This window comes from Babylonia areolata, chromosome 18 (genome assembly GCF_041734735.1).
Source record: "Babylonia areolata isolate BAREFJ2019XMU chromosome 18, ASM4173473v1, whole genome shotgun sequence".
Classification (NCBI taxonomy): Eukaryota; Metazoa; Mollusca; class Gastropoda; order Neogastropoda; family Buccinidae; genus Babylonia; species Babylonia areolata.
The window spans coordinates 2,870,573-2,883,430 of record NC_134893.1 but is presented as its reverse complement, the minus strand read 5'-3'; the positions used below and the strand labels follow the sequence as shown (position 1 = coordinate 2,883,430).

General features: G+C 42.2%; 1 protein-coding gene across 1 annotated transcript; it reads right to left on the bottom strand.

Annotated features, from left to right (window-relative positions):
* Nucleotides 1-933: 933 nt before the first annotated feature.
* On the bottom strand, nucleotides 934-7,531 carry LOC143293134 (uncharacterized). The gene is made up of 4 exons (XM_076604049.1): nucleotides 7,354-7,531; nucleotides 4,103-4,744; nucleotides 1,825-1,929; nucleotides 934-1,460 (listed from the first exon to the last, which is right to left on the bottom strand). Exons 2-4 carry the CDS (start codon nucleotides 4,718-4,720, stop codon nucleotides 1,236-1,238), a joined length of 948 nt encoding a protein of 315 aa, XP_076460164.1. The 5' UTR covers nucleotides 4,721-4,744; nucleotides 7,354-7,531; the 3' UTR covers nucleotides 934-1,235.
* Nucleotides 7,532-12,858: the final 5,327 nt, after the last annotated feature.

Below are 12,858 nucleotides of genomic sequence, written 5' to 3'. Positions count from 1 at the left end.
GCGCTATATAAGTATCCATATCAATCAATCAATGATATCCGTATCAATCAATCAATGATATCCGTATCAATCAATCAATGATAATGACAGTCGTGTTAGCGAAGACATCAACAGTAATGACACTGAAACGCATCTGTTTAATGCATTTCACATAATTTGGATCACTGCAATGCATCAATCATCAACTTGAAATTCAACATTGGAATCAATAGCAAACAGCGAAATTAAGGCAATGTGTAGGATACAAACAGAAATAGTATGATATAAAGAATACAATAATACATGATATGATATAATAATATGATATAATGCAATGTGATAATAATAATAATGATAATAACAATAAGAATAAGAATAATAATAATGGTATTTATATAGCGCTGAATCTTGTGCAGAGACAAATCAAAGCGCTTTCGCACCAGTCATTCACACACATGCATAACTCTAAAACTGGAGAAACTGAAGACAAGGAAGAGGCAGGGAAGGGAGGCTATTTTGGGAAGAGGTGGGTTTAAAGGCCAGACTTGAAAGAGCTGAGTGTGGAGACTTGACGAAGCGAAAGAGGAAGTTCATTCCACTTACAAGGTCCAGAGACAGAGAAAGAACGGCGGTCAACAGTCGAGTGTTTGAATCTGGGTATGCGTAAACAGAGTGGATCCGAAGCCGATCGTAGTGAGCGAGATGGAATGTAGAGGTGCTGTTTATTTATGTGTGTGTGTCTGTGTGTGTGTCTCTGTGTGTGTGTGTGTGTGTGTGTGTGTGTGTGGTGGGTGGGAGGGGTGCGGGGGAGGGGAGTGGAGAAGTGTGTGTGTGTGTGTGTGTGTGTGTGTGTGTGTGTGTGTGTGTGTGTGTATGTCTGTGTGTGTGTGTCTGTGTATCTGTGAGTCTTTGTTCTTTGGGGGTTTTTTTGGTTGGGTTTTTTTTTTTGGGGGGGGGGGGGGAGGGTTTGGGGGGTTGGTGTTGTTGTTGGTTGGTTGTTTGTTTGTTTGTTTTGGGGTTTTGGGGTTGTTTTTTCCTTTGCTTTACAATGTTATCGCAGATATGAGTTGTACACTGTCTCAAGTATCACTGTTCAACGTGTTAACTGATCAGCAAATGACTAGTGGCAGTGGGAAAAGGCCCCCAAAAACAAAAATAAAACAAAACAAGCAAAAACAAAAACAAGAAGACTGATAATAAACCGTTCAGCCATCAGCTTTGCTTTACAATATTTCTCATTCGGACCTGTTAATTAATCATCGACAGACAGCCACTGGAAAGGGGGGTAATGGGGGTGGTGGTAGTGGAAGATCAGGGTGTGGTGGTGGTGGCGGCAGTGGCAGTGGCAGTGACGGTGGCAGCGATGGCTGACACACATGTCGCATGACTCTGCGCATGTGCCGGAAGTGACTCAGCTGGTTGTTGAGTTCCCGGATGTCGTGGTGCAGCTGGAGATTCTCTTCCCACAGTTCCATGGATTTCTGAAAGCACAGACGTCGGTTATGAAACTGTTCAGCTCTGGTTCACTGCAAGAGAAAAAGAAAAGTTTGTAGCCGTGCAAAGCTATTCTGTGCACCCCGCCCAGAAATGAAACAAACTAAAAGAAAAGAAGGGAGAAGAAAAGAAAATATAAGTATTGTGAATTATAAGTAGTCTGTGGGTGCGCGCGCGCGCATGTGCATGTGCATGAGTGTGTCTGTACGTGTGTGATTGGGGAGGGGGGGGGGGTTACTGCTTTTTGTTCCTTATTTTTGTTCAGTTAAGGGCAGTCAACTTTTTAAGTTATCAAGGTGTGACAGAACGTACCACGTACACTGCAATGACAGGTAGGTTGGATTAAATTACCTTCGCCAGTTGGTCTCTGAAGATCTTCTTGTTGAGGTTGGATCGTCTGGCGGCTGCCTTGTTCCGCTCTTTCCGCAGGGTAGCCTTCAGCTGTCGCATCCGGGCCTGTGTGGTGACAGGGACATCGTATTAATATTGTGCTGTTCTACAACGCCTGTTATTACAGGGACATCGTGTTAATATTGTGCTGTTCTACAACGCCTGTTATTACAGGAACATCGTGTTAATATCGTGTTGTTCTACTACGCCTGTTATTACAGGGACATCGTGTTAATATCGTGTTGTTCTACTACGCCTGTTATTACAGGGACATCGTGTTAATATTGTGCTGTTCTACTACACATATTATTACAGGGACATCGTAATATCGTGTTTTTCTACTACACCTATCATTACAGGGACATCGTAATATCGTGTTTTTCTGCTACACCTATTATTACAAGGACATCGTGTTAATCTTGTGTTTTTCTACTGCGCGTATTATTACACGGAAATTGTGTTGATATCGTGTTTTTTTCTACTACGTCTATTATTACAGGACAATCGTCTTAATATTGTGTTGTTCTACTGCGCCTATTCTTTCATTCTATTTATTCAATTCAATTTAATTTGAGTTGGTTTGAGTTCAGCTGAACTGAGTTGAGTTCAGCTGAGTTTCAGTTTTAGTTTCTTAAGGAGGCGTCACTTCAGTTCGGACAAATCCATGTACGCTCATACCACATCTGCTAGGCAGATGCCTGACCAGCACAGTGGATTTCATCAACATCATTTTGTCAGATGACAACACGCCCGTTGCCATGGGTTCTTTTTCAGTGCGCCAAGTGCGTGCTGCACACGGGACCTTGGTTTATCATCTCTTCCGAATGGCTAGGCGCTCAGTTTGATTTTCCAGTCCGTCAAACTTGGGAGACAGGGCGAGAGCGGGATTCGAACCCAGACCCTCACGGACTCTCTGTATTGACAGATGATCATCTTAACCATTAGGCCACCTTTCTCCTTAAGGTTAGTTAAATTAGTTTAGATTGGTTTAGTTTAGTTTAGTTTGCATCTCATTTCATTTTATTTCATCTTAACTCACTCAGTACGGCCAGTCCTCTCTTCTCCTCTACACAGACCCCTCGGATGTGCAGTGGGTGTCTGAATGACCCAACCTTTAGCTTCCGTCGTCAGAATTGTGGTATTCTCTGCCAACATTCACCTCTTCAGTATAAGAGCCTTCCGCTTGCAATATTTTGATGATGGTAATTGGGGTGAAACACTGTTAACGTCGACCCTTTCGCCGGTTGTATGGAGAGAGTTAATCTATATAATTTCATTTTGTTTTGTTTTGTTTTATCTTATTGTAACTAATCAAATGAGTTTATTGTTTTGATGATTTTTGACTCATGTGTGTAAACAAAGTGAGTCTATGTTCGGTTGTGTGTGTGTGTGTGTGTGTGTGTGTGTGTGTGTGTGTGTGTGTGTGTGTGTGTGTGTGTGTGGTAAACCTTAACATTGCCATTTTCTCTGGAAATACTTTATCTGCCAATACTAAATTTGACGTAAAACATAGAATGAAAACAAATCTTCAGTCATACCAATAACAGGTTGTAAGTCTCCCGAATCAAGCCGTATTTCCGAATCATTAACGGTTTATTTCGTTGAGATTCGTTCCGAAATCCGAAAATTCTAAAAACCGCTTTCCACTGGGTTAGGCTTACTAGTTATTAGTTTATATCGATATTGTTCTATTCTTTTCAGAATAACTTGTTTATGTTATCGATTAAGGACCGCATCCGGCCACGGTAAACCGCCCACCCCTTCAAGCCCTGATTGGTTTTGTTCAGTGACACTGACACTATATTGCACAAGAATGCAAAAGCAGCAAGATATATTCAGCAAGCAATAGCCATACACACGATATATTGATTTCATTAGCATGGTGGTGGTAGTGGTGGTGGTGATGGTGGTGATGGTGATGGTGGTGATGATGGCGGTGTTTGCATTATTGTCATCATTATCATTATAAGTGAAGCTGTAATTGTGTGTTGGTGCTTCTGCTACTCGTTATTATTCCTATCAGCATCTTTACCATGGCCACTAGTTTATCTTCTTCTTCTTCTTCTTCTTCTTCTTCTTCTTCTTCTTCTTCTTCTTCTCATTAATATTACATCACACACGATGAAGCACAGCACAGCACAACACAGAAAAACAACAACAACAACAACAACAACAACAACAACACACACACACACACACACACACACACACACACACACACACACACACACTTACTCACCCTCTCCATCTCCTCCATTGGGTCACCATCCCCACCGCCACCACCACCACCACCACCACCTGCATCACCACCGTCACTCATCACCACCTTGGGGATCAAGGCAGCGTCGAACGACACAGTCCCCACCCCTCCCCCCCACACAGTCGTCACCGCTGAACTGCAACCACTGCTGCTGCTGCTGCTGCTGCTGATGCTCCCCTGATGTGCATAATGATAGGAACCCCCTCCTACTCCATCTCCTACTCCTCCTCCTCTTTTGCAGGGGTGAAAGCTCCAGGGAGAGGAATAAGAAGAGGAGGAGAAGGAGGAGGGGGGAAAGGAGGAGGAGGGAGGATTGAAGAAGGAGGAGGAAGAAGAAGAAGGGGAAGGAGAGAAGGAGGAGGAGGCGTGTGGGAAAGAGGATGAGGAAGTGGGATCGCCACCGAGTCCCTGAAATCCCTGGAGAGGGGGGGTGGTGGTGCTGGTGCTGGTGGTTGGTCCTCCTCTTCTTCTTTCTCCTTCTCCTCTTCCTCCTTCTTCTCCTCCCCCACCTCCTCCTCTTCCTCCTTCTCCTCCTCCCAGGGTGTAGGATCCGGTGGACTGGATCAAAGCTTGGAGCTGAGCTTCGGCCTCTCGCATCGTTGTTTTTGTTGTTGTTGTTGTCTGCGGTGACAGAACATTCATCAAGTTAGAAATGACTGTCGTTGGGTGTCGGCCTGTGGTCATACTGATCTGTCTACAGCTCCACAACTGAGTCAACAAGGGAGGGGGGAGAGGTGAACGATTTCAGACTGGAAAGGATGTGTATTTCATATAGTAGGAGCTGTGTTTCACGTTTGACACAAGATTTAGCGCGCATGAAGACACGCACGCACACAAACATACATTATTGCGCGCGTGCACGCGCACAAACACACACGCGCGCGCGTGCGCACGCACGCACACACACACACACACACACACACACACACAGACGCACGCAACCACACACACAAACACACACACACACGCGCGCTCGCGCGCACACACATTCATACACACACTCGCACACCTGCACGCACACTGTGTCGTGACAGTACGTTCAACTAGGTAACAATGCCATTTTCAATGACGATTTTGAGAGTCACAGGGTGGAGGGAGAGAGAGACAAGGAGAAAGAGGTAGGGAGACAAATGGCAAATCTTTTATTTCAGGTCAGCTGGATAAGCTGAAAGCTTTTTTTACACCTTCCCCTAATCAGCATGGACACGTAAGACAGGTTGAAAATAAATACATTAAAAAAAGGGGGGGAGGGAGGGCAAGGGAGGGGATTCAACGCCGAAATCAAAGATAACATGAACTTCAAACACACACGCACGCGCGCGCGCGCGCAATACTGCCGAGCTCTTTTTCCTGTTCACGCAATGTTGGAGAGCAAATGAAGAAGATCATCGTCTTTCCAGAAGCTCTTACTGGAAGCTCAAACATGAAAAGGTTTGCAAGAATGAATCATTATTGTTCCATTACATATCTTTTGCACTTTTGGATTTTTTTTTAATGATATTAAAGTCGAATTATTTGTTCAGATAGTCGGGAATTTCATTCCATAATTCACAACCAGAATGCCTGAGAAATGACATGAACAGGTTAGTTCTTGGGCGAGGGGTAAATTGGTACTTTTTGCTACGAACATTTATTTCAGGAAATTTCCTCTGAAGATAGGGTGGCACTGGTTTCTTCATGATTTCATACATAAAACACCCTTATTAAAAAGACATTTATGACCAAAAGATTTTTTTTTTTCTTTGTAGTCGTTGGCATGAATAGAAGATTTGAGAAGAATACTCTTGAGAGAACGTCTGTGTAATGTTTATAAGAGATTTCAAACTTTTTTTCTTTTCTTTTTTTTTTCTAAATCCCAGTCTGTCGAGGCACACTTAATGTCAGGTTGAATATATGCATGGAAAAAAATTATAGTTTGCGAGTATAGTTGATCAAAGAAATGTTTCATTTTGTTGAGCTGATATAGTTTCCTCAGTAACTTTTTCCACAAGGAAACATGGTTAACCATGAAAGGTTACCATCAATGGTAAGATCGCCAAATTTGATAGAGAGAAAGAGACAAAAAGAAAGGGGGGGGGGGGCGGGGATGGGAGGATGACTAGGTAGGGCGGGTATTACAATCCCCGGATATCGCTCGGTAATTTATCAACAACTAAAAAAGGGAGGGAGGAGGGGGGGGCTGAAGGGAACTGAGGATCAACTTTTCAAACCATGATTAGTTCATTGTTTCAAAAAAGAATGCACCGTGTATTTTATACTACTTTTTTGCAAGAAGAAGAACAAGGTTTCATTAATTATGTTTGTGTTTTTTAAAACAACATTTTAAGGTTGTTGTTGTTTTGACGGGGGGAAGGGGGGGGCAGTTGGGGGTGGGGGGAGGGGGGCACCTCTTTCAACATGACTAGATTTTGCTCATGTTAAGATATGACAAGACACTGCTCCTGGAAAACTGGAAAACTATAACTTGATTCTGTTCACTTTAGAATGTGACCATATGATTATAGTTTCTGCTTCTGCCAAAAAAAAAATGACTAGATTTTGCTCTCTTTATATTTGACCGGACTGGAAAGGGTGACGAATGCATATTTTTTTTTTTTTAATCATCATTACATATGGATATCAGTTATTGACAAGACACCCCGCATTTTGGAAGGATTTCTTTGTACCCGTGTTAGCTAATGTGACAAAAATGGAAATCAATTGAGACCTCGAAGGGAGATAATTTATGAGCACGGGATAGATAACATTCATGCACACACAAACAGACATAGCGAGAGAGAGGGGGAATGAATGAATGAATGAATGGATGGATGAATGAATGAATGCGGAATGAATGATTGAATGAAAGGATTAATTAATCAATAATTTCAAGGGAAAATAAACAAGCACACAAGGCTTGTTTTTATCCTACCTTCATAAGTAAGTGAAAACAAACAAAATATGCTTCGCAAAAAGCGTAACACCACAAAGGGAATATTCAAATTATGTCCGAGAGAGAGAGAAAGGAGGGGGGTGGCAACGAGATAGTTAACATCTATAATATAGACTGGGACACACACACACACACACACACACACACACACACACACACACATACCGGCACAAACACAAACACCCACACACACACAAACCTTGACACACACACACACACACACACACACACACACACACACACACAGAGAGAGAGAGAGAGAGAGAGAGAGAGAGAGAGAGAGACACAAAAAACGTACCTTTCCGACAGAGCAAAATGTATCAACACAAAACTCCACACCAACACTCCGCTTAATTTTCAAGTGACGTTCATTTCAAGTTCTTGTATGCGGCAATCGCAACATTGCACATCTTTTTAACTAGCTTGCATTCGTAGTCAGGTTATTTTTAGCATTCCACCACGTGGCGTGTGCGAGCTCGCTCGTTTTGCTGCTTGCTTGCTTTTTTTTTTTTTTTTTTTTTTTTTTCTTCTTACTTCCCTCTCGCTCTGTTCGTGAAAAGTTGGGGATCGGACCAAAGCGAGGAAGAATAGGGGAATCCCCCAAAGCGTGACAAACACGGCTTCCTATTGGTTGGCGCTGTTCCGGGACTCTGGGTAAACCAGTGTTTTAGCAGACGACGTTTTCGAACACTTGCCGAGTCGGCCTGGTTATAAGAAAAACCACCCTATGCTATATATAACTCCTTTTAAGATCGTTAAATTTTCTTTCCTTGAAAAGCGGTATGGAAAAGGAACGGTTGAGGGAAGGGGGCAGCCGGTTTTTTTATTTTATTGGTCGTTGTCTGAGCCAAGTGTATGTTGCGAATTTCTATTTGTTTTGGGCGGTAGGAATGGGGGGGGGGGGGGGAAGAGGGGTTTGGAGGGGAGGGGGAGCTTGAAGACCTTCGGGCACGCTTATTTATCTGCTTTCTTTTTTCTTTCTGTCTGCCTGCCTTTCTTTCTTTCTTTCTTTCTAGTGAGTGGAATCGAGGTCAGTGAATGACTGGCCGGGAGTGCCAGTGTGTGTGTGTGTGTGTGTGTGTGTGTGTGTGTGTTTGTGGTCAGTGGGGTGGGGTTGGGGGATTTAACTGGTTAACAATTTTGGTTTAACCATGTAGGCTCATGCAGTCTTTACAGGCTGACACTGAGAGACAACGATTTTTGCCACGGTTTGTTAGTGTTTGAAACGGTGAATTTAGGTTACCATATGTGATAATTATCATGTTAGTTTGATAATGAATGGTAGCAGCTATCATATGAGAGAATCCTCTGTGTGTGTGTGTGTGTGTGTGTGTGTGTGTGTGTGTGTGTGTGTGTGTGTGTGTGTGTGTGTGTGTGTGTGTGTCTGTGTGTGTGTGTGTGTGTGCAAAACCTAAGGCAAGGACTTTACTAAATGAATCATAAGTCTTAAGACATCAAAGGTGCAAGATTAAGCGTCTGTCGTACTGCCCGCAGAGCCGGAATACAGACTGGAGTCTGTTGAAGAGTAAAGAAAAGACACATAAATCTACAGTATCATAGAACTTAGTTAAGATATTGATCAGCAGAAAGTTTGGAAACACGTGCATATGATTTCAAAGGGAAAGAGTTACACAACCTGACGATATCGCTGATTACTGCAGGTACAAACATTTTCAAGAACTTCTTGATACATGTGTTGATGAATATGAAGAAAATCTTATCGATACTGAGAATGATATGGATTGTTTTGATAACCAGTTTCTAAAAAGGACGGCTGTCATTAGCAATGAATAGACTCAAGACGAGAAAATGGGCAGGCCCACGTGGTATAATTTGAAACTGGGTTATTAGAAAAATGCTGGAAATGTTGTCACTTTCTTTCTTCTTTGCAAAGTTTTCCAATGCACTTTTTGATAAAGGAGTATTTCATGATAAAGGAACATTTCCTGATAAAGGAGTATTTCCTGATAAACAGACAGAATCAAGTATTCTGCCAATTTTCAAAAAAGGGGTAATTGATTATCCAAATAACTGTAGGGGTACATCGTTATGTGATATTAGTAGAAAGCTATGAAGTTCTATAATTAATTGTAGATTATAGGAATGGGTTCAACAAAAGATATCACTGGTGAATGGCCAGCTGGCGTCAAGAAAGAGTATTCTATTGTCGCAATTTTAGCAATAATACAGAAGCAGTTCCCTTGAAATCGTAAATTGTATTTTGAAAAAGCATTTGATTCAGTGTCAAGAAGTTTATCAAGGCCTTTATTTCAAAAGAATTTAACTAAAGTAAGATGTTTAAATGCATCAAGAGTGTGTACAAAAAATGTTAAAGCTAGGGTCAGATATGGTGGGGACCGCACTGATTACATCAAATGTACAAGAGGTGTTAAGCAAGGAGTTGCACGCAGTCCTGTCTTCTTCTCACTGTTTATGACATTATTAGCACCAGAAATGATTGAAAATGCAAGGCATGGTATAACACTGTCACCTGGTATTATTGAATTATCCATAATCATTATCAGCCGACGAGAGAGCCCTGTGTTGTCAGAAAAGTCATTTGGACAAAGACTCAAATGAACAATCTGTGTACTGCTGCAGCTAAGCTTCAACTTGTAAGTCAGTCTGGACAAGAGTGATATCATTGTATTCAGAAAAGATGGGGTTTTAGCAGCAAGACAAAAGTGGTTCATCAAAGGCGAGAAAATGCCGGTTGTTAACTGAACATTACAAGTACCTTGGTATTCATTTCTCCATTCGTCTTAGTTTTGTAGCAGCGTGTACAGATGTTGCAAGGAACTTAACCCTTTCACTGCCAGTCAATTTGGAGTTCAAAATTTCCTTGTGCAATAAACACAGAAAATATGATGTCTAAGACTAGCTGAGGATTCCCCCTGTGATGTGTAGAAAATATGGCCTATCCTACCACCGAACATACAGAGCAGTAGGTTCATGGATAACAGACCCATGATCTGGTCACCCTTCAGTGACATGGGTCCTCTACCTAGCTGCTGCGTAAATGCGAGTTTGGCAGTGAAAGGGTTAAAGCGAAAAATGCGTTGTTACATATCCTAAAACGACTGTACATGCTCAACAATAACTTTGTTGAAGTACTTTTGAAGACTTTTCTTATACCCAAGTGCAGCCGACTGCTTTATATGGAGCTGATTGTGGGGCTTGCAGAGCGCTGCGGTACATTCTGAAAAGGTACATTTAAATGCTTTAAAGAAATTTGTGGGTGTCCATATAAAAACTCCTTTAGTGTATGGAGAGACAGGCCGTTTTCCCATTTCTACGAATGTATACGTCTAGTGCATGAGAGAGAGATACAGTATGTACGCGCGTGTGTGTGTGTGTGTGTGTGTGTGTGTGTGTGTGTGTGTGTGTGTGTGTGTGTGTGTGTGTGTTTGCATCTGATATACATGATTATAGATATACGTGATCGCGCTCGACAGAAGCAGAAGTCTACACAATCAGTCACACTGACTGACACACATACGTCACACACGCGCGCGCGCGCGCACACACACACACACACACACACACACACACACACACACACACACACACACACACACACACACACACACACACTTATTTGTGTATAGAATATGACTCATCAATGATTTACTGAAAAAAGGGAGTGCGAAAATTTGTGCAGACAAGTGGAAAATTTCTAAAGGATTTTCGGGGGGGGGGGGGGAGAAAAATTGCAGTGAAAGTATGAATGCAGAAGAAAATAGCACACACCAACAATTTACAGTTCAGTATGTTGTTGTTGTTGTTGATGATGATGATGATGATGTTTTTCTTTTTGAGTTTTTTTTGGTTTTGTTTTTGGGGGGTAGTGGATGCTTTTTCACCCCTCCCACCATCCCCACTGCTCCCATACATTACTCCTTCCCATATACTCACTCACTCACTCACTCATTCCCTCGACCGCTGGGGTCGTTGGGGGGACATGAGGAAGATGTCACTGCTCGCCACGCCGTTCTGTTGGCAGCTGTCGTGAGGAGATCTGGCATCGTCATTTTGGTCCATTCCTTGACGTTGTCGGACCAGCTCTTTCTCTGCCGCCCCCGTCTGCGCCCTCCCTCTACAGTCCCTTGCAGGATGGTTTTGGAGAGGGTGTTATGTCGTATGACGTGACCAAACCATGCCATCTTCCGTCGTTTGACAGTCGCCAGCAGTGGTTCTTGGGGCCCAACAAGGTTGCTGACCAGGTTCCGCACATAGTCATTGGTCTTGTGCTCCTTGTAGGAGATGTGTAGTAGTCTCCTCAATATACAACAGACCCAATAATACTTGGTATCAGTTCTACCTTTTCAGTCCTTTTTTCTGTCTGTTTTTGTTTGTTTTTGTTTTGTTTTTCTTTCTTTCTTTCTTTCTTTCTTTCTTTCTTTCTTTTTTCTCAGCAGATGCCATGTAGCGTTTCGGACAACACGCTCAGGGCCTCCTTGAAACTGAAACTGAAACTGAAACTCAGCAGTGCTCAGTACAGAGGCGATACTGTAGTTACGCTGTTTGACTCGGTGTGTGTTCGGCTTTTAATTAATCAACGTTCCTAGTACGTATGAGTGGTTTGTACTTCATAAATTAAGATACAAGTGATTTATGTCCACTGTGGTTATTGCATGTAAATGATTGCTATTGCGATTGTATATGTCATCAGAGCGCATAGAGCTTCATGAATACGTGATGTGGCAAGATGTCTTAATAAACAAATTCACAATTAAACATTGTGTGACTTTGTTATGTACGTACATTGAATGACTGGGATCCTCTTCATTCTGTTATTTATATGTTTCATGCCACAAATTAGTTTCTCTTTTCGGAGATGATAAAGTCCTCCGTAATCTGTAGTAACACTAATTGCTGTAGTTAATCTCGATCACCATTCAATATATATATTATTAAGACAATATGACTGATGTGCTAATTAGTCTTTTCCAATTCTGGTGTTTTCATCTACTGACACATTTTCCATGTGATTTGAAGCTTTTATTTCATTTTTTAAAGAAAGTATAATTGAGAAATTATATTGTTCGTTTGTTATTATCTATGAATTTTTGTATAATAGTAGGCGTGGTGTGTGTGTGTGTGTGTCTGTGTGTGTGGCTGTGTCTGTGTGTGTGTGTCTGTGTGTGTGTGTCTGTGTGTGTCTGTGTGTGTGTGTGTGTGTGTGTGTGTCTGTGTGTGTGCGTGTCTGTGTGTGTGTGTGTGTCTCTGTGTGTGCGTGTCTGTGCCGGTGTGTCTGTGTCTGTGTGTGTCTGTCTTTGTATCTGTGTGTGCAATAAGAACGCCTACAACGACAACCAAATCCACAAACAAAACAAAACAACACGTCATTTTCGCAAAGAAAACAACAACATCAACGTCTATTACTATAGCTACTACAACTACAACAACTTAAACTACAACAATCAAATCTACAAATAAAACAAAACTACATCATCTTCATGTCACCACCACCACCAACAACAACAACAACAACCAGAACCAAAACCGAACATCATCTTCACAAGCGAAAATAATTCGCGGGCTAACACCAACACCATTGAAACGATTTCCCGATCCTTTTGATATAACATTTTCAAAATCATTTCCTCACACATTTTTCCTGTCCTACATAATTCAGTTGTTTTCGCAATCTGTTCCTCGTGTTTTCGAAACCAGGCAGGACCACCAGGCAGTACTATTGTTCCTTTCTCTAAGTTCAACGATTGGTTGATTGCATCGAGCATTTAGTTTGGCCGCTCAATGTGTTCTGCACGTGCATGGGAGCCGGACACTGACGTAATGA

Excerpts from the sequence above, each read along its gene's own strand:
- LOC143293134 (XM_076604049.1), bottom strand. The coding sequence starts at position 4,720 with ATGCGAGAGGCCGAAGCTCAGCTCCAAGCTTTGATCCAGTCCACCGGA. Across the intron at positions 1,930-4,102 it reads CAATGGAGGAGATGGAGAGG|GCCCGGATGCGACAGCTGAA; the intron begins GTGAGTAAGTGT and ends GTCACCACACAG. Across the intron at positions 1,461-1,824 it reads TCAGAGACCAACTGGCGAAG|AAATCCATGGAACTGTGGGA; the intron begins GTAATTTAATCC and ends CTGTGCTTTCAG.